We start from the raw sequence: 22,017 nt of genomic DNA, 5'->3' as shown, positions 1-22,017 counted from the left end.
ATCACTGACCTGAGATCAGTGAACAACAGGAGGCACACTGGGTAAAATGTGAAAACAAAAAAACAACACATCTTTTTGTAAATTTACAACACATGTCCATGTGTCAGCCACTCATGCATCCATCTTGTGGATGCATCAGATTGAAGGACATGTCAGTGGAAGCTTGCAGAGTATTTGATAGAAGTTCTCACTGGGTCCTAAAGAGCAGATGGAAATAACTTTGTTCCTGCACGCTGTTGAGCAGTTGCTCAGAAATATTGTATTAAATATGTTTGCAGGTGTCAGAGAACTCAGAGGGCCACTGCTTGCTGGAGAGCTGCACTCCCCTCTTTTTTTTTGCAGAAAAAGGATGAGTTTAAAGTCCCCAACATGTTTACTGGTCACCACAGGTTCGGGTCCAAACCAGTGCTGGAACTCAGCTTGAGTCGGAGGAGAGTCCTCTCTTTCCTTCTGTGGTCACAGGCTGCATAAAAAGTGGAGAATGTTTTTTGCATCAGAGGTTTTTTTTGTTGGTAAGTTCTCCTCTGAGATGCCACATCATCAACAGCAGATGCTGCTGAGGCGCCACCTTGTGGCTGAAAGTCAAACCGACGCTATACACATTTAGTACCGTGGATTATATTAATTAATGCTTTTGGTTTGATGGGGAATAACATCCAAACTGGTTTCCTGTTTTTTTTTTTGTTTTTTTTTTTAAAAGAGTGACTAACTTTGATGTGGGAAATTGATGAGGTGCTGATACGCGTGTTGTTTTCATATGCTCATACCAACAGAACAGACTTTGACTGTAAATTCCATTTCCATAAATAAAGAACAGATTTTTTTCTGAATTTGTTTTGTGAGTATTTCGAAAACATCTCTGGAACAGAAAAAACAGAAACCTCACTTATAATTCATCTTTTATTTTTCGGTATTAATTATGGACGTCCATTCCTGCAACAATAAAAAAAAGTCATATATATGACACACAAAAAAAATCGTAATTATGATGACAACAAAAAAGTGAGACAAAAAAGTATGACAAAAAAAAGCATGACAAAAAAAGAAAGAAAAAAATCATAATTATGACAACAACAAAAAAAGTAAGACAAAAAAGAAAGAAAAAAAGTCATAATTATGACAAAATATAAATAAAAGTATGACAAAAAAAAAAACATATTCGATAAAACGAAAGAAATTAAGAGCAAGGCCCAGTCAAAGCCAAACTGCTGCACGGATGATCCTTTTAATTTACCAGCAATAAATAAACATATTCCCTCTCCGCGTTTCGCCGAACCGACGCTCGGTTTGAGCCCTCTCGGCCGCGGTAGCAGCAGGAGGAGGAGGAGGAGAGCATGACTGGTCCTTTGACGTGGAATATTTCCGTAAAGAGACGATGGAGGAGTAGCAGCGCGCAGCTCGAAGACACCCCGCATTATCCCTTCACTCGAGCCGGGACTTCGCCCCCTGAGCCCTCACTCGGATCCGGATCCGGGTCCACGGGAGCCGACGGCCGACAGTCTTCCGCGGACTGACCCCCCTTTCTGCTCCCCCCGCCTCCTCGCGCTCAGCTACAGTCATGATTAAAGCCATTTTAATATTCAACAACCATGGGAAACCTAGGCTTTCTAAATTCTACGAGCATTATGTGAGTAACGCGTTCATTCTTTGCATATTTTTTGTGTGCATTGTTCGCAGAGGATGTGACAGGCGGAAGTGCATACAATAAAAAAAGACACTTTTGTGTTGTGTGTCCGTCTTGAAGCAAAGCGGATGTAGCTGTACCTTCGTGTCGCGTTGTAGCAAACTGTTTGAATGGGAAGGTGTGTTTAGGCTACTTTGCACGACGTGCTGTGCTGTTGCTTCAACCCCTCCGGGTGTATTGGATATCAGTCTAAACCCTGCTGACCTTTTTTTTTTTTTTTAACAATATGAATAATTTAACACGCGCGAGCCGAGGAGCAGCTATCGCATTCCCGGTTGGAGGACTGAGCCACAAATGTCTCGCGTAAAGTGCAGCGACGTGAGGTCACTCTTGTTTGTGTCACATGACTTTTTTTAATAACGCTCGTGAGAGTCTCGTGCTCTCGCCAGCTGCCCTTTTCCGCCGCTTCAATTAGCGCCGTTGTGTTCAAAGTCGGAAGGGAAGTTCAGCCACCTGCAGGTAGCTGCTAACCGGTTACGTAAGATATCCTTTGGCCGGCGAGCTGCACTGGTTTGTGCTCATAATTGGATTCATATATCACGGTTGGCTGCATGCCCATTCTTTAATATTGGGGCCACAATAGCAAGGTGACGTCGACGTAGCAACTTGATTAATTGGCAACTTTTGTGAACCATTGGATGTACTTTTTTTTTTTTTTTCCAAGCAAAAAAAGCTTCACAAATGTGAGGTTTGAGGTTCTCTGTGAATTCAAGTACTACACTAAAGTTCAACCCTGAAGTACTCTTACTTAACTTCATGATTTCTTTGGACAACACTAACTTAAGTTTGCATCTTTGAAGAGGAATACATTTATAAAATCAATAAATACGATATGACTTGTTATTAAAAGCTAAGTTTTTACTTGTAGCACTACTTGCTTTATTCTCAAATACACTACATATTTCACTGCTGGGCCTATGCGAGTAAGATGAATATCTTTTTTTTCTTCTTCCACAATTGTTTCCATTATGAATTCATCTTCTGAGTATTTCCTAAATCAGTTGCTTTATATTATAACATTCTTATAAAACTGTGAAAAGGCCCAAGAACCCAACTTGACATCTTCAAATTCCGAATATCATTAAAAAATAATATATATTTTTGGTTAATTTTCATTACAAGAAAAGGAAATCCAGAAGACAGTGACTTGAATTTGTCACTATTGTTTCATGAACAAATGGATTAATACAACATTTGCAGGCAAATTCCCTGCACTTAGCAGCACGAGGCCGAGCTGTGTTGTTTCATCCCGTGCGGTTTAATATCTACTTATGGAGATTCGGGAGGATACATTGAACGTGACTGGATTATAAGCGGCCCGTGTAGACGCCATCTGTTATATTAAAAAGCCGCGGTGTCTGCTCACTGGCTGGCAGGGTATAATATTTCACACTTTCTGGTCGCTGTGAAAACTGTTTTCAGCAGCAAGTTAAGTTATGAACTTGCATAAATTAATTTAATATTTACAGCAAGTGACAAGGTTAGTGTTCCCCTGGTGTTGGAGCCCCGGCACCATGATCTAAAAACAAGATGCTGCTTCATTAATCTGTGACGGCGTATCGCTGCTAGTCCCATGCTGCAAGTCACACGGCCTTCCAGCCAGCTGCATGCTGGACAGCTCTGTCTCTCTCTTTCTCTCTCTCTCTCTTTCTGTCTCTCTCTCTCTCTATATCTCTATCTCTGTCTCCCTCAATTTTTATTAAAATTCAAAGAGCTTTATTGGCACAAGTGTAAAAAACTGTATTGCCAAAGCATAACAATAACAAGATTACAGTAAATGTGTTGAAGAAAAGAAAACAGTGATATTTGTAAGCTGAGCTAAACAAAATAGTGTTTTTTTTTTAGTGTTTTGCAAAAATGTGTCATGTTACAAAACATATCTTTATAGGCCGCTTCCTCTAAATATTTTATTTTCTCACTCTGAGCCAGAAATCTCCTCTTCAGCAGCTCTTGCATACACCAAACTTCCCAGCCTCATTCCTATCTATGTTCTGAAGGTATTTTTTGCAGATAGGTTTGTTCTTTTTCTTTTTTTTCTTCAAGGTTCAAGGTTGCACAATGAGAAGCTTTTTCTTTTTTATTACATTACAACACCAAAAAGCCCGATTCATAGAACATTTTATTCCTAAAAACACAAGACAACATAATATATACTTTTGTCTTGGTCTCCAAGACGCTGCATCAAAACAATCCACATGCACACGTAGATCAGACAAACACTCATGCATGAACATGCTTCAATACACACGTCGACAAATATACAACAGTCAGTCTGCAGATTGTCAATCTGAACCGTCTGAACCTGAAGGCAACAGCTGGATGTTTCACATAAGGGCTGAAGATAGTGACGTTCCTTTGTCCCCTCTCTGTGTTCTTCATCACCGTGCGAGCTCAGATGTTACTGACGTCGCCGTATCGAATCACTCACACTCTCGAGCATCATTCGATCAAACCTTGTGTAATATGAACGAACACATCCTGTGTCGCAGCCTAGAACAAAAAGTGTTGGACGCGCTCACGCCCCGCGAGCGAGCCGTCAATGTCGACGCCATCGACACGCGTACGGAGACACCGGATTCATGGGGACATTGTGACTGCTCACCGGACGGCGGTCGCCAAGTGGCGTCGGCTCGAATGTCATTCCCTCACTTTTCCTCAGCTTAAGCGTCACGGACACGGAAATGGATCCTTACAGGCCGTCGACGTGATCGCCTGATCCATGCGGCGACGTAAAGAACGCTTGTATTACAGACAACATTGTCTTGATGCTTATTCTGCTGCTGCTGTGGGACTGTGGCATCCGATTCGCTCAGGAAATCATTTGGTGCTGCAAAAACAAGGCCCGAGGATATTTGAGATTTTGAGCCTAATCTCATCCATTAGCAAACAATCAGATGAGCCTGCATTGGCTCAGTTTGCACAATGACATCACTGCCTGTGCAGCCCGTGGGCAAACGTGTATGTTTAGATATGATAAAGAGAACGCTGAGTGAGTGTGTGTGTGTGTGTGTGAGTGTGTGTGTGTGTTTACCCTCCTAACTAATACATATGTTCAAGCGGAAGAGAGGCAGGGGAAGCATTTATTCTCCCGCGTCCCCAGTCTTCTGGATGGGCGTAATGAAACGGCTCACTGGAAGCAATTAAGTGCGCAAACGACACATTATTCAGCAGCTCCTCGCTTTTTAGGTTTTTTTTGTTTGACGCCCTCTGTTTCTCCTCCCGCAGAGCGAAGACACGGAGCAACAGATCATCAGGGAAACCTTCCACCTGGTCTCGAAAAGAGACGAGAACGTCTGTAATTTCCTGGAAGGTGGAATGTAAGCATGGGATTGGTGGGCATGTGTGATGGTGGGGGGGGGCTGTGTGTTTAAAATGCCAGCGGAAGTTGATACTCAAGTTAATAATTTATCATGAAAGCTTTATGAAGAAGTAGGAACAGTATTTTGGTCAAAGTTCATCCATCATTCAAGAAGGAGGAGCAGAAGTAGGCGTCGTTTTACCTTCTGGAAACGAAGCCGCTCGCTTTTTTCCCTCCTCGCACAGAAATATTTGGGACACAGTGAAGAAAAAATGTGCATTGTATTGTAGCGTGCCACATCCACCTAGAAAAAATCCCTTTATTCCCACTTACACAGGATTAGGCAGGGTTACAACATTTCCACCGTCGACTGGATTAAGCGTGAACATTTCATATCTTCTGATGTTTCGATGTCCTGTCTTTTTAATACACGTTGACGCATCTCTTCATGCAAATGCGCTGGGGTTCGGCCTCCATGTGTAACGTACGTATTCCCCTCGGGACGGGTGTGACGTTCCCTGTGTTTCAGGTTGATCGGAGGATCGGACTACAGGCTGATCTACAGACACTACGCCACGCTGTACTTTGTGTTTTGCGTGGACTCCTCGGAGAGCGAGCTAGGGATTTTAGACTTGATCCAGGTAAAGAGCCCGACAAAATACAAGTGTGTCTGTAACGTTTTCGATGTCTTTATTGATTTGTTTTTGTGTTGAAATTCATATTAAATGTTTTTTTTAAAAAAAGGACGTGACTCGAGTTGAACCCATTTTAGAATTTGACAGTCAAAGGTCACCAAAGGTCACAACTCGACTCAATAATTCACATGCTGATTGAGACAATCTCACACACTTAACTCTTAGGATAAAAAACGATGTGTTGATATTTTCAAATGGACCTGGATGTAAACTAAAAGATTCCACTTTGACATTTAAATTCCTTCTATTTTCAGGTATTTGTGGAAACGCTGGACAAATGCTTTGAGAACGTCTGTGAGCTCGACTTAATTTTCCACGTAGACAAGGTAGGAAATGCTCTCGTGACAGTTTGCCTCTTCATTGTGACGCATGTGAATATTAATAAAGCCATTTTTATTGCCTCCTATGTGTCACACTTATCTGATGACTTGCGGCTTCTGCTGTCACAGATTAACCGCTGTGACATTCACAGATTTTCAGTGACTTCCCAGATTTTGTGGTTGAGCAATCGACCCAGTCATCGCTGAGCCGTCCAATGACTGTACAGTTTGTTTTAAAGCGTCTTTTTCATTTTTTTTTATTGATAGTAGGCATCAATCAGACATTTACAGATGTTTTTCAGACAATTGACTTTTTTTAATGTTCATATTAGTTACGTACATATACAATAAGGGGTGAAAAACAGATTAAACGTATAAATAAAATCAGGTCTATGGGGTGTTACATGTAACCCATTTTTCCCAATATTCCAAAAATTGTTGTTATCTTCTCCATGTTGCAAATCCATTGTAATGTCCATCCATTAAACACTTAAAACTAAGTCATATCATGTTATTATGGACTGTTTGTTCATAAATAAATATCAGAACGTTTGACTCGACGCTTCACTGTGACGGTTTTAATGACGACGACACGGTGACGACACGATCCCTGATCTTATTATTTTTTTCCCCTCTCGCAGGTCCACAACATCCTGGCGGAGATGGTGATGGGCGGGATGGTGCTGGAGACCAACATGAACGAAATCATCACCCAGGTGGATTCCCAGAACAAGATGGAGAAGTCCGAGGTAAGCCTGTCCGCGCCGCGTCCGCCGCGCGACTCGATGCCACCGCCGGTGCTCTCTGCCGCTACGTGCACGGGATGCGGGCATGTGTGTTATGCTGCAACCTGCATGCTTCTCCTCCAGTGACCCGTGTGGATGCTCCCTCCCTCCTCCTCCTCTTCCTCTTCGAGTGTTCGTGCTCCTTTCTATTACTTTTCTTTCATTTCTCTTGCGGCCTCTCCCCTCGCTGCTGCACTGCTCTCAACACAGGTCAAGACTCGACACATCCTCTCCTGTAACCCTCAGTATGAACAACTGCATCACATGTCATTTGCTACGGAGATGCAACCGTACCATTGTCCAGTGCATATCCGCAATTTGTGACCATTGAATCGCCATCTTCTAGTGATGTGGATTTGTCATATCTTTGTGAAAACAGGCTGGTTGTATAGGCTTCCTATTAATATTTCCGGGGAGAATGTCAATATCATTTATTGTTGGAGTAAATGCTTTTCCCAGTGTCTTTTTTGTTGTTGTTGTTACATCTATGAGCCAGTGTCCTTGCTTAGATATCTGCTCTTTGCAAGGACACTGCTTCGCTTTCCATTCAGCTTCTGCAAGCAGATAAACATTTGTTTACTTATTGTAACGTTTTAATCCGACAGACAGCCAGAGACAATTTCATGAATTCATTTCTGTTTTGCCTAATGTGGATTTTAGCCTCCGACGGTCCTCAAGCTTAACCGGCTTTGTTTTTTCAATTTACTTACAAAGCGCTGCGATGACTGAACATTGAGGCAATTTTATCGGGGAGTCATTTGAAAAAACTAAACAATCTTTTGCAATGAGAAATGCGCACACAAAGTTCTACATATTTGTTGTATTAACAAGGTAGAGAAGGTTTACATTGTCAGTTTTCTTGGCTGACATCAGATGTGCACTCCAACATCTGAATTCAAGTTTAAGTGCTAACAAAGTCCACGTTTTCTAACAATCTGACCTGCATTGTGTGCTTTCAAAGACACAGAATCTTCTTTTTTTTTTGATTGATGTTCTGTAAGCAGAGTCCTTGACTGTTCTACAATCATCAGAGCTGCTCGTCCTTCCCTCTTGGACCTACCCTAGACCGCAGTTTGCGTATTTTTCACACTGATGCTAATTCAAAATGTCCTTTTTTTAGAGGGCAGTGTCTGGGGGGGAACAAGGAATGAGCTGTTCCACTTCCAGACTGGCAAAGACTGATTAAGTGCTTTTTTTCCTCTTCTCTCCATCAAACTTGCTCAATTATTATCTGTATTTCTGGCGATAAGACTGATTGTGGGCAAAGCTTTAGATCATTTTTTGGCTTCAAAGATGTGGTCTACGATAGGTCCTATCACTTTTTTCCCTGTGGAGATAAACTGTAATTACTTTAATCTGCTTTAACATTCCTCATTCCTCTTTTTCCTGACCCTGTCTAGTTCTTTCCATTCTTCTCTCTCTTTACAGACGTTTATCTTTCAGTCTACCAGGCAGGACAGGTAGACACAGGTACTGCTAAATTTACAACCAAGTACTGTAACCTTAACTGAAGTTTATCCCTTCCCCACCCTAAGTCTCACCAAAAGGCCCTCCATGTAATAGCAAACTGACTTCACTAACATACAGTATGAATCTTTCACGGCAGACCCAAAAATGTTTTGCCACTGGTGGATGTACAGGTGGCGGATAATAGAAACAGCTGAGTGTCATAGAGATTGGTTGTTCAACTTTCGGCTAATTTCTGATGCTGTAGTTTGTCTCCGTGCATTGACATTTATGTCAGGTGTACATATATTGTCCTTTGCTGTAGTTTCAAGAAATCTAGATATATATAGACAAGCTTAAAGTTCTTTTTTCATTATCCTTAATTATTCTTGAGCCTTATTTAATGTCTTGTTTTGTGGCAATAGCATGTCATGGTAACACCATCAAAACTTGTCTGGCCTAAAAAGAATAGTTCAATATTTTGGGATATATATTATATGTTCTTTTGCTTTTGCAGTTAGATGAGAAGATACGGTAGTTATGTAGCTGCAGCTAGTTAGCTTACTTAGATGTATGTAGCGGCAACTAGCAGCTAGTTAGCTTACTTAGATGTATGTAGTGACAACTAGCAGCTAGTTAGCTTACTTAGATGTATGTAGCGACAACTAGCAGCTAGTTTAGTTAGATGTATGTAGCAACAACTAGCAGCTAGTTAGCTTATTTAGATTTATGTAGCGGCAGCTAGTTAGCTTACTTAGATGTATGTAGCGACAACTAGCAGCTAGTTAGCTAAGTTGGATAACAAGATATGGTAGATTGTAGATAGCTGCAGCTAGTTAGCCTAGTTAGCGTAGGTAAATGAGAAGATATGGTAGATATATAACTATATATTAGGGGTTACGTGCAGGACAATCTGTTGGCTGGGGTCAGTTGCTGGAAACTTAACCGATTTAGGTCCTGACAAATAAGAATTGTTACGCATAAAATGACAATTGTTATATTTCTACAGAGATATAACCTGTAAATTGTTAAAAGTTAGAGGTGCTCTTAGGTGGATTTGTCTTCACACGTTTGGACAGAGACGGTTTCCTCTAGCCTTTGTGCTACGCTAGGATGAGCTGGCTGTAACTGTTACTCTAGTGCCACAAGGACAAGTATGAAGTTTCTCTTCTAACTCAACTAAAAAGCAGATGAGCACATTACCCAAAAATAATGACTTATTCCTTTAAGGCCTCCCCCTCTAAACCACACACATAGTTTGCCTGAAACCAACAATTAAAACCCTCGACTGTAGACTTTTCATCCCCTCTTTTCTTTTGCACCAGTATCTCTCACAGACAAAAGATGCATTCTGTAATCCTAACGTACAATGACCAGAGAATCAAGCCAGTGTTGTGTGTTACACAGCTGGTGTTGCTATTTCTGCACATATTAGTTAGTCACCCAGCGTTTTGATTAACAACCCGCTATTATGGACTTGCACAGTGGGTCCCCAGGCTACCCCATTGTGAGGGGAAAACATATCTTGGAGTGTCTGACTCCTCATGTTCTCGATCAGCATTAACGGCCACGGTCTTACTTTCCCTCGAACGCAAGTCTCCTGGATTCTTGGCAGATGGGAGGAATGCTGCCCCATAAGACAAACGCTCCATTGAAGTAACCTTGTGAAGACGAGCGAAGTGGATGAATCCACATTCCAGACGTAGCGTTCCGCGCGTCATATCGCTGAATGATTTACGAGGCCGCTCTTTCGAATGTGCTTCCGAACAGAGGCAAAGAGAACATGCAGCTCTCCGTGGTGGCTCGAAACCCCACGGGTCATTTTTTGGGTCTGTCCGCTGAAGATTCAGTCAGGGGGGATCTCTAACCGCAGTGACTCTCAAATGTCTGCACACGCTTGAGACAAAAACATTGAATCATTCACTCATCACAAATGTTTTTTTTTTTCTTTTAAAAAAAAAAGAAAAAAAGCTTGATGATTCGCCCTAAAAACACTTAATTGCTCTTTTGCTCTTAAACGGTTTCACATTGAGATTCATTGTGTTAGAGTGACGTGCCCCCCCGGTTTCGTCCCTGAAAATAGATTTCACATTGTAGTTTAGTACTACCAGGTTCGCAGCCTCCTCATGTCATCAGTAGTTCACACTATAGATGTGTAAACGGCACAATATTCTCGTTCCTCCACTCTCACTAATATATATTTAGACAGCCACAGTCATGGGTAGTCTTCTCCAGAAGTAATTTAACCCACTAGCAGATCAGTGACACCTGTATTGTTATGGCTAATATCATGTTAACATGTTTTTTTTTCCCCCCAAAATTTGACACACATTCTATACATACCTATCTACCCAAACATCATTTCCGTCTTCACATCCAAATCCATTTTTTTTCTGCTTTACCCAGTTCTCTCCTTCCATTTTTGCCCTTATCGGTCCTCGAGAGTCCGGTGGGTTCACTTTCCAAGCAATGCTGCCTTTTGTCCATTTGATGAATGTCCAGTACTGCTCAGTACATCAAACCTTAGCGAATGGTGTAGTGCAGTGTGTCCTCACAGTTGATTCATAATTGGCTCTGGTTGTGATGTAAGTCATTGTAGAACCAACTAATGCATGTGCATATGGAGCTATGAAGGCATCTGAATGTACATTTGCACACGTTGTCTGTCTTTGTAGCTGTCGGTGCTTTTGCATTTTTGTCAGCGGTTGACTTTCCTTTCTTTTTTTTCGTCTAGTGCTTTGTTTAGCACAATGTGTGCGTGTGTGTCCAATGTCCACTGTTCAATGTGTTGTCGTGTGTCAATTTTTTATATTTTTTATTAACTGATTTGTATCTTATCAATCCTCCGTGTGTGTTTGTGCGTGTGTGTGTGTACAGGCCGGTATTGCAGGAGCGCCTGCTCGTGCCGTGTCAGCGGTAAAGAACATGAACCTGCCGGAAATGCCCAGAAACATCAACATTGGTGACATCAGCATCAAAGTGCCAAATTTACCCTCCTTCAAGTAGTGGCAGCGAGATCGTGAAGCTGCAGATGTCAGCCAATGTTTACCGCGATGCAATTTGTTTACCAAAACCTCAAATTACCAACTTTTATCCAAATTACACAGCTTGAAGGTACTGTTTGATTTGACACTCCTTGTTTTTGGTGTTATAGCTCTCTTTTTTTCCTCTCCTGTTAAAGAAAAAAAATAAAGTTTTACGTATTTTTTTTTGTTTGTTCTATCTGTTGGATGGAAAAATGAAGTATTTATTTATTTGTGGTACATTCCTTCTGCCTCGATGGAGGTTTGCGCTTGGCGTTCAGCTGCTACAGTACAGATCTGTTTCAGTTTGTCACTGAAATGATTTCACTGACTTTTACTCAAAGGAGAGCGCGTGGCAGGTGGTGACTCAATCAATGGAGGAAAGAGCATGAAACTATTTTGAGTACCAAATCGAAACAGGTCGGCCACAGTATTGACAGTCATGCATTACAGCTTGTTTGTAAAATCAGTGCAAAGAATATTATTGTATTACAGATATGCTGTGTGACAGAAATATGGATATATATAGACACTGAAATTATTTTCTCTTTTTCTTATTTGTACGCAAAATATTTTTAAATGATTTATCATGTCTTCTCAAATAATTATCTTAATTTTAATCTGTGCATGACTTTTTTTCTCCTTTTTTTTCAACATAATAAACTATTGAAACTCAACCTTTTGTGTTTGCCTTATTTGATTATTACTCTTATATTTTCAATATATGTCACTGTTTAAAAAATCTATTAGAACGTAGTATAAGTGTTTTTACAGTACAATAATAGTAATCTACCACATTGTTGAAGAAAAATTATGTGCTTGTTAGTGAAAAAACTACATATTTTTATATTATAATACTTTTCTACATACAAATTCTACATAATGAGTCAATTTACTCATGATTTACTCATTATTACACTTTTTAAAATACTACTTTACTTTTACTTAAGTAACATGGACTTATATTGGCAATTAAGTGTTTATATTTGTTAGAATATGGCATACAGTATATTGTACCAATACTAGCAGTAAGATTATAAAGTGTAACTTAAGCTATCCTTTTAAAAAATAAAGCTGTACAACGATAATGACGCTTCTGCTGTCGCGCAAATGGTGCCGGCACTGTTTGTCCATCGCGTGATCCGTAGTGACTCCTGGAGCAGATGCTTTATTGTGCGCAGCTTTTACGCAAACTAAGATGCAATGAATTCACAGTGGCTTCAAGATACAGTTTTTGTCGACACTGTTGTGTTAGAACACACCACTGACACACGTTTAAACGTGCCTTCGTGTATATCTACAGTTTATTTATCGGTCTTTATCCCGCACTTTACTGCGCATAATCGCGCAGCTTTGACTATCACGTGAGTCGTCTCGTGACAACCGGAAGAAGGAATGACAACAGTGAGGATGCTGCTGCTGCTGCTGACGCTTTGACACTTTACAACTCTTAATTTTTCATTTGCGGAAAGCAAGAGACAACAATGACTTCTTTTATAAAAGAAACACAAAGGTAAGAAGCTTTTGTTTTTGTACTTAGAGAAAGAAATCCTCTCAGTAACGTTAGCTTACGTGAAGATACCTGTAGCCGCATCCCGAGAAAGAAACGCATCGTCAAAGTTACTCGGTGTGCTGATTTAGTGCTTATATGGACCTGAGAAAACACGTTGTACTATGACTTGTGTAACTGCCCTCATTAAGCTGTGCACTTATCTGGGTGTCTTGCTCTCGTACGTCTAGTTCACAGTAACATTTAACGTCAAAGGAAATCTCCTTGTTGTCTATTTCCTCTTCTGTTGAGGTTTTGTACAATCCCCCACAACAAGTTACCTTGCTGACGAAATGTTTTCGTCTTACAATTTGTTTCCAAAATGTGTCGGTGACATGCACTGTTTTAGGTTCACACAAGGTAGCATTGAGCAATCAAACCACCTCCAACTAAATGTAACTATATGTAGCTACCTCCAACTATATGTCATGTGTAATGTAATATGATGATCTGTAATATGTGTGAAAAACATGTCAAATATATCACAGTTGGTCATTTGAATCACATCAATGTTTGTAGTGCTACTACTTGACTCGAGTAAGACGGAATGATCCCTTCTGATGGGAGTATATTAGCTTTATGGTAATACTACCTTAGTTTTAAATGCACATATGTACAGCGAGTGAAACGGCTGTGAAAACAGTAGGGCTGCACAAAATATCTGGAATTTTATCAAAATTGCGTTATGGCTGACAACAGTTTTCAAATTGCAAATCATATCTGATATTAAAAATCACACAAAATCTGTTAAAATAATCACAATTAGATTTTTTTTCAGCCCTGGTACACACTCTGCAGTAGCTATTATGTATGTGTTTGCGTTATAGAGTTAACATTTATGTCCACACGTGTACCTAATTTCAGGGTGCTACTGTTTGCATACACTCGTCTCCCTTATACTGACGTGGAACCTGTTGCAATATATATAAGATACTACTGTTTGCTGATGCTGTCACCGCTTGTGTTGTTTACGGTCTATGTGTGGCTGGTCGATGTATGGAGGTGCCTTTTGTGAAATTCACCGACAGCCAGCGTGACACATCTTTCATGTATGACATCGAACCCTGTTTCTGTGTCTTAACTAAAAGATCTGAGTGCTTTCGACAACGTCGTCATTAACACTCGCGACTCTTCTCTCCGAACAGCATAAAAGAAGCGGTGACTTTCATCAACGCGATTGATGTGAACAAGTTCTCCAGGCTGATCTCCCTCATCATACAGAAGCTTCATCTGAAGGTGCGGCGACTGCACACAGTGTTAGCCGAGCCAAAGACAAGGGGCTTTTGAGGCTTTTGCTGCAAAGCTGTAAAGCTGTATAGTGCCGGAGAGAGCCTTGCATGCATAATGACTTACTGGAGCGCCTGTCACACACTAATGAATGCACACACGGGCCTGGCCCTGTTGATCACGCTGGGTTTTCACACTACTTATCTTGCTGTCAAGGTGTCAGTCTGTTGACTTCTGCCTTTTTGATTTTGCTCAGAGAAAGTGATCCACCTTTTGGTTTAATGAGAATATTTAAAAGACACATTGACATGTGAAGAAAAGCACAAGCTGCATGATGGCTACCTGTTGCATGTGCAATACATAGAGCCATTGTTAATGTTATACATTTAATCTTTGAATTTTGCTGTTGAAAAGACCTTTAACCCTGAACATTTCAACCGCTGGACATTGTATTCTAGACACCCACACAATATATTCTACATTTTATTAATATTTTTGCATTTGGAAAAGTTGTCGACTCTCAATCAGAAAGGAGCTTTTCATTTGTTCTTCACATTTCTTTAAAACATTGAGGTAATCGCATCTTCTCCTCAGGGCAAGCGGACATTCAGTGACGAGGAGGAAGAGAAACTTCGGGCTGCTCTCTCGTTGGATAAACAAGCTCTCAATCTAGTGCTGGAAACGTCTGCCTTCATACTACAGCAGGTAAAGGGGATATTGTGAGGGTTTCATCTCATTTATCTTCATAGTGTAGTTTAGCTAGGTTTGAGTCCTTTAGAAAAAAAAAGATTGTTCTTTAGTACTCAATATTTAGTTATTAAACATAATGAATGTCACAGTTCAACATGAGGTATTAGATGTGATGGAGAGGGCTGAGTAAGTAAAACATTTTTTTTTCATGTAACCATTTATATTGCATTGTCATTGTGAAAGAACCCACTTAAATATGTTGTTTCAATGCAGACAGGAGTGTCTGTCCACTTGATATTTACCTCGAGGGCTCACACACGAGCATTTAACTGAGAAAAAAAATCATCAGAAAACAAAAAGTCAATGAAGTAAATGACCATGCTAAGTGCATGTTTTCAGAAAGAAAGTGAGTCAGTGTGTATCTCATTGTGAGTCCATTTCTCCAGCTGGGGTCACTGTTGTATCATGAATCTTTGTATTGGAGCAACGTTGAGTGCTTAGAGTTGAAGAGGAAAATAATTTGTCAGAGTGAACCGCTACAGCGGTACGTAAAGTCACTCCTCTCCATCTCCCCCCGTCTGCAGGCGGTGTACAACAACGTGAAGCCGGCCTCTCTGCAGCAACAGCTGGAGGCGGTTCACCTGAACCCTGACAAGGCCGAGGTGTTCTCTCAAACGTGGGCGGCGGCTGGACCCGAGCTGGTGGAGAAACTGAAGCACAGCACCTTTGCCCCGAAGAAGGTGAGGCAGATAACCGGCCGCATTGGTTCAACCAGACGGCTCTCGCTCTGACCTTTGCCCCCCCCCCCCCCCCTCCGTCCCTCCGTCTACTTGCTTAAAGCTCCACCTGAGCGCGTTACTGAAGCGGAAGAGAAATTCTCTGCCAGACACTCTGTGATTAGCTTTAATCTTTCACACTGTCTCATCTCATTCTCCAACAGTGCACTCTTTAGTGAGAACATTACAGTCACTAGATACTAAACTGAGTATCAACACGGCCCATATTTGAGACCGCCGTGCTTTTTTGCGTGATATCATTCCAGCTTCTGGGCTTACAAAGAGTTCCTTCGCGAGCACACGAGTTGTCACATCCATTTTTTTTTTACATCCCGCCCTATAAGTTGATTAAGCACCGACACATCAAACGGCACTCTGTAAAAAGTCGAGGGAATTAAGATCTAACAGCCAGTAAATAAGCAGCATGTAACCATCCGTCACATCAGACCGCTCACCTGCCTGGGTCTCGCTCGCAAGTCATCTCTGTCCCCGATGACTTTGTTGCTGTCAGCAGAAGGCCGTGACAGCCATTGATCCTGGAAACAACCTCCGCTACTTCTTTGACTTTACAACTCAGTGGATGATTTTTTTAACCTAATTTTTTTCTATTGAAGAGAAAGCAGTCATGACATCCTCACTAGTGACACTATCAATTAAACACCCATCAAACTGAAAGGTTTAAAGGAGAGTTCACCCCAAAATCCATATGTTTCCTCTTAACTGTAGAGCTATTCATCAGTCTAGACAGTTTTGGGATGACTTGTTTAGTTTTGGAGATATTAACCATGAAGATGTCTTTCTTTCGGGACTATATGGCATCGAGCTTGTGCTGCTCAACGCGCCCCCCTAAAAAAACTAAAACACACCTGAACTGCTCACGAGGATTGTGTTATCTTGATTGACCGGGCCATTTCTGGAAAATGTCATTGCTGTTGAGTTAAAAATACAAAATGTAAAATGTGTTCTTGCTCTAAAACTAGACAACTCACACTAAAAGAATCTCGATAGACGAATAGCACTCAAGGTAGGAGGGAAAGTATGTTTCTTCGTTTTTTAAAGGGAGTATCCCTTTTAATTATGGATGTTAATTAGTTTACTGGGGAAAAACCCATGTTTCTAGATCTGAAATAGATTTAAGCATGTGATTTGTGGATAATTTATTTCTTTTTTTCAAATCACAAAACAAATTCCACCTGATTTGAACACATGCAAAACAATATAACAAATAAATACAACCCAACTTGAACAAATGTCCGTGTCCTACGCATATGAAACATGTTCTTTTACTCATGTATTGCATTCGTGTGGTGAGCTTTGAGACTCTTTTCACAGCCTCCGATCCTCCAATGCACGCAGCGTTTGAATGTCTCACCCTAACGGTCTTCATTGAGACGCACCGCTCATTGAATTACCTTTTCCCGGCCGGACTTTGACAGGACGTTATTCTTTATGTTGCTCTCTGCCAGTTGTCTGATTGATGAGCCCCGCTGCTGTTTTAATCAGTGGTGCTGCTTTCAGGAGAATTAAGAAATGTGTCTTTGTCTGCGGTGAACAGCCAGGATACCTTTTGGCCATTTTTCTTTCTTTTTTTTAAACGAGCAAACTGCTGCTGGAATCGTGCCACATAACGCAACCAACCAAACGTATTAGAGAGAGGGAGCAGGAACCACAGACGTTTATCAGACTGGATTTACATTCATTTCATTTCCAGGAAATAAGTAAGACATCATAGAGCTGCAAATGTTTATTCATGCTAATGAAGCCAGTGGTATTAATGTCCTGCCCGTCCCCACCGCACACCTGTCTTCTGATGCCGTGGAAGCTTCCAGACCCAATAAGTCACACATGGTTTATTATTACGGCCTCTCTCTGCATCATAAAACACTTAACTGGCCTGCCTTGACTCAGCTAATCTATCACGCTGCAGCTACAGCTGGCGGAGAGTTATAGTCCGACAGCTTGGGAACGAGGTGGCTTGAAACTTTGAGGAGATTAGGCAAAGTTCTACCGAGGCAAAATGGTAATTAGCATATTCATAAGTGTGGTAATGCGGTGACTGCTCGTGATGCGTTTGGCCCGAGGTCATCTGGTCCGTCCGCGGTCGAGCCAACAAGCCGTTAATAATGACTTCACACTTCAACTGAAGCGACGTGTTACTTCTGAGGCCTCGGGTCGCCGTCTCGTCGTCGTGAAATTGGAACGCGGGAGTGAGAAAGTCCCAATTTGTCATGAATAAGATGACAACAAGGCAGAAATTCGGGTATAAATCAGAGCAGCAAGAAGTCATTTGTCAATTAATAATAATAGACGAGTCCATTCGTTGAAATACAACGAATCTGGAGCCGTTACGATAATGAAAAAAGGTGCAAATTTGCTACTTTTCTTGGTTTTAGTATGTAATATTTTTGGGCTGACAGTGGATGACATCACCGTTTACAACATTATCTTGTGACGTTTTATAGGCCGATGGCAATTAATTGATTATTTGCTTAATAGTCTTCATGTGCAGCTCGTGATCAAGTTAATGAGGAAAAGCCAAAAAACCACAAATGACGTTTAACAGTTTGATCTGCACACTTTAACTTATGATAATTATATCATAAAGTCCAATGATATCGTGCTCATTAAAATCAACGATTCCAGAGAGCTTTGTATGAATTAATCAAATCGGTATGATTGACCAGTGGTGAAAAATCTAGGTCAAAGGGTGAGATAATATGTAATATATACACATAAATATACATATATTTCTGTCAAAATGCTGCTTTGGCTGTTATTTTGTGTCAAGGGCATCGATTAAAGTGTGTGTGTTTCTCTCTGTCTGTGTGTGTGTGTGTGTTTGTGTTGCAGCTGGATTATGTCGGCTGGCAGTTGAACCTACAGATGGCTCAGTCCAGCCAAGCCAAACTGAAGTCTCCCAGTGCCGTCCTCCAACTGGGTCTTCGCAATGAAGACTCTGAGGTGTGAACACACACACACACACGTACACAAACAGCTGCCAGTTGTTTCCCTGCTACGCTTCGCCGATACCTTTCACACTAACTACTACTAAAAATAAAAAATAAATAAAAAAAAACCTTATTATCCAGCGAGATCACAGAGAGCGTGTCCGTGTTCATGCCGAATGAGAAGCATCTCCAATCTGTTCCTCTCTCTCTTGCTAACGGTTGGTAATCCCTCTGGTGTCCGTCTTGACCCAGAGGTAGACGCACATCTGGCTGCGGAGTAACTGTAGTGCAAAGACCAGAGATCTGGGAGCTTGTTATCGGAAACCCTCCGGGGTGTTTGGCTCCTCTTGGGACACTTTCTGTGCAGCTACAATTGGACAGTGTGTGCATTTACTCGGGGTGGACTAGCTTTGAACTGCATCCTTTTTAATGTGCGGCATCTGAGCTTGTTGACGATACGTTTTAGGTGGCGTCTAGATGTTTTGCCCTATCGAGGTCATTAGCGATGATTTTAGCGACTTCCTCTTTATATTCTCACAACTCAAACTTTGCATAGAGTCCTTTTTTTTTTTTTTTTTTTACAGCGTAGCATCCTAATGAAGCCTTGCCCTAAATATTTGTACATGGTGCAAATGTGGTTTTCGTCTTTATCTCTTCCTCTGTGGCACTACCCGGTTCCCACTCGTTGGTATTCAGTGGAGTTTGTTTGGATCCCCAATTAGCTAATGCTGTGTAGTCGCTCTAATAGCCAAGACCTCATGAGCCTCCCCTCTCTCTCTTCTTTCTCCTCCACGGGGAGAAGCGTTGCTCCGTTGCCGGAGCAGAAGCAGCGAGAACTCAGTCGTCCGTGTCTTTTTCATCCAGACTTAATGTTTTATTTTTCTTCGATTCTTCCAACAACCTCAAATGTTCCCACACACTTAGTGAGATAAGACGAGTCGAGGGCCCCTCGATGCTTTGACAACTATTACCAAAAAAACTGTAATCTTTTGGATTGTAAATGCTTCACGGGGCCGCTGCGCGTTGGCTCGGACGCTGGAAATGATTTTTTTTTTGTTTAGTTATGACTGCTTCCTTTTTATCAAAGGCGTTTTTGTTTTGTTTTTTTGGGTTTTAAAATGGTGGAACTGATTATCCCCCGAGCCTGGATAGCGTTGTTCCAGCTGACTAGTCAAGTGTTTTTCTTGCACGCTGCTTTGTGTTCAGTCCCCAGACGACGCCGGCTCAGCCTAAACGTAGGAATTAGCCATGACATATTCAAATTGCCGCCGTCCTACATGCGAGCCTATAGGCTGGAGCCTCGGAAAGAAATAAACAAATATACGTTCTTCTTTATCTTTGTGAATGTGACAGCAAGTCAGAATTTTTGTTGTTGTTGTTAGTTTTGGACTATTTTCTGCTGTCTTTTCCCTCAGCTAGCAGAAGAGGCATTAATTTATTTAAATCCACTTAGACAATTCCCCCTTGTGGGAGGAGATGGAGGAAGAGGAGGAGGAGGGGGCTAAAGAAAGAAGCAAGGCTGGTTAAAAGTGTAGAGAGAGACCAACTTCCCTGCACAACACTGGGGTTCACCTCCTCCGGTCACCTGCAGGGGGCACTGTTGCCCTGCGGGTCGGTAGAAGCGTCCCTTGTGGGCAGTCAGGTATCTGAGAGATGGATAGGATACCTCGTTAAACTTTGTGTTCAGCCAGTTTTCCTTCTTTTTTTTGTTGTTGTCATTTCCACCGGTGTTTTTTAGATTACAGTTTCCCGACAGTGAGTTTGTTTCCTTTCCAAACTCTCTGAGAATCGCTCGGCGCGGCTTCCCCCCCCCGAATGTCAAAACACTGCCACTCCCATCGTGACCGAGGAGTAAATTAGTTGCGAGTGCATGTGAAATTCAGCCGCCGCTGTCATGCTAATTACCAAGCAGATTTGTAACATCCTCACTGCTGACTGTCTAAAGGAAAAAGGAGGGGAAAGACATATAAATAAGGAAATAAGGGAGAAATTAGAGGATAACAGGTGAGGGAGGAGGGGAGGAAAAGGGGATTTAGGGTGAAAACACATGGGGAGTACAATAATAATGATGATGAAGAGGATAAAGGACAGAAACAGACGCAGAGAGAAGACGAGGGTGGCCGTCTGTATATTATTGATTGCCGGGAACCCAAGTGGAGAGTCAGAGACTCCCCCATCTGACCAGCCGCCTGCTTCATTAACACTCTCCCCGAGGAGGAAGACGAGGAGGAGGAGGAGGAGGAGGAAGAGGAGGACTGCCAGGGAGCTTCACATCTCCTTCACCAAACAATATGTGACACACAGAATATCTACAGTACAGTGGAGGAGACGCTGGACGACATATTTGGACAAATAACAGCTTTGATGTTGAGATTTTTATTTTATTTGTCTGTTTTTCATGGAAGCGTTTTATCGTCGGGGGATTTCTTCTTCTTCATAAAATGTCCCCGCTCTGCCTCCAAAACAACATATATTGAAATTATAGATCGCCGGCTCTGCTTCCGCGCAGCAGTCGGTGTCTAACATCCCACCCCGGGGGAGCCGCTATGTCTATAAATTGAATTTGTATCGGCATCAGTGGAGAGTTGCTGTACGTCTGCGCACTGGTGACTTCAAGTCAGTTTATTTTGTGTAGCCCAAAAGTCACGTCTCATAAATTGACCTCGGAGGGGCTTCACAATGTGAACACATACGACAACCCTTTCACAGGGGCGACCTGTAGCTCGTTTGTTATCCCAAAGAAGAAGAAACAGCTGAGGCATTAAAAGGATCTGGGTGCTGGGAATCGGAGGAAGAAGACGAGGACGCGGGACAAGGTGATCGGAAGGACGCAGAAAAAAGGAACGGGGATTAGAAAAACTGGAGAACGACAACTGAGAGATGACAGTGGGAAAGGATGAAGAGGGAGGATGGGTATCGGCTTCAACAGCAACGACAACGACGATGAAACATTTGGAGGAGATTTGGGGATTTGTGTAAATGTCCTTTTGCAGTTTGTGTTAACGAGAGCAGTGCCCGTTAGAAAATATGCTTACAACTCATTACACCCAGAACCAAACTTCCAAAAGGCCTTAAATCATGTAAACAAATGTGCAACTCAACTACTTGCTGTGTCCTAATACTTCACAGCCGAGCATTTACTTGACAGAGAAATGGTACGTGGTTTACGCCGCAGATTCAGATTGAAAGCAATTGAAATATTCATCATTAATATTCAGCATCGCGTTAGAATTAAAGGCTCCACCTTTGACAGACGCTCAGTAAATTCAAGCACATTGTGCCGGTAATGCCTCTTTCACTGGAGTAGGAATAGTAATGCAGGACGAGAGAGAGAACGGGTGTAAAGTACCGCAAAACAGTGTTTTTCCTGGGCCTCCAAACCCCTAAATAGTGATGTGGTGAAATTCACTTTGTGGAGATTATTTCCCATCGTGCATATCGGTCGCTTGTTTTGACGTAATCACTGCGGTTGTAAAACAGCATTATTTTGCTGATGGTAACGTTATTAGCGCTAAAAGTTAGCATCAAGTCTTTTAGGGGTTGACTGGAAAAACACACCCGAAAACTTGTGCTCAC

General features: G+C 41.8%; 2 protein-coding genes across 5 annotated transcripts in view; both read left to right on the top strand.

The window, feature by feature from the left end:
• Window positions 1-1,301: 1,301 nt before the first annotated feature.
• Window positions 1,302-11,928, top strand: ap3s1 (adaptor related protein complex 3 subunit sigma 1). Of its 3 annotated transcripts, XM_068566421.1 has the most exons (8): window positions 1,302-1,627; window positions 4,910-5,001; window positions 5,512-5,623; window positions 5,932-6,003; window positions 6,639-6,746; window positions 8,211-8,252; window positions 10,635-10,677; window positions 11,106-11,148. In XM_068566421.1, exons 1-6 carry the CDS (start codon window positions 1,559-1,561, stop codon window positions 8,244-8,246), a joined length of 489 nt encoding a protein of 162 aa, XP_068422522.1. In that variant the 5' UTR covers window positions 1,302-1,558; the 3' UTR covers window positions 8,247-8,252; window positions 10,635-10,677; window positions 11,106-11,148. The 3 variants fall into 3 exon arrangements, with proteins under 3 accessions (XP_068422522.1, XP_068422523.1, XP_068422521.1); XM_068566422.1 differs by lacking the exon at window positions 10,635-10,677 and having other exon boundaries at window positions 11,106-11,190; XM_068566420.1 differs by lacking the exons at window positions 8,211-8,252; window positions 10,635-10,677 and having other exon boundaries at window positions 11,106-11,928.
• Window positions 11,929-12,634: 706 nt separating this feature from the next.
• The window catches only part of commd10 (COMM domain containing 10), a 55,993-nt gene continuing 46,610 nt past the window's right edge, over window positions 12,635-22,017 (top strand). For both annotated transcript variants that reach the window (XM_068605261.1, XM_068605262.1), the window contains exons 1-5: window positions 12,635-12,764; window positions 13,946-14,036; window positions 14,622-14,732; window positions 15,302-15,457; window positions 18,344-18,454. In XM_068605261.1, coding sequence (XP_068461362.1) covers window positions 12,736-12,764; window positions 13,946-14,036; window positions 14,622-14,732; window positions 15,302-15,457; window positions 18,344-18,454 — 498 coding nt within the window. In that variant the 5' untranslated portion in view covers window positions 12,635-12,735. The remainder of the gene's footprint in view (window positions 12,765-13,945; window positions 14,037-14,621; window positions 14,733-15,301; window positions 15,458-18,343; window positions 18,455-22,017) is intronic.

This window comes from Clinocottus analis, unplaced genomic scaffold (genome assembly GCF_023055335.1).
Source record: "Clinocottus analis isolate CAN_PGR_092001 unplaced genomic scaffold, fCliAna1.0.p SCAF_7, whole genome shotgun sequence".
Lineage (NCBI taxonomy): Eukaryota > Metazoa > Chordata > Actinopteri > Perciformes > Cottidae > Clinocottus > Clinocottus analis.
Note: the sequence above shows the minus strand (reverse complement) of the source record. Positions and strands in the feature narration are given on the sequence as shown.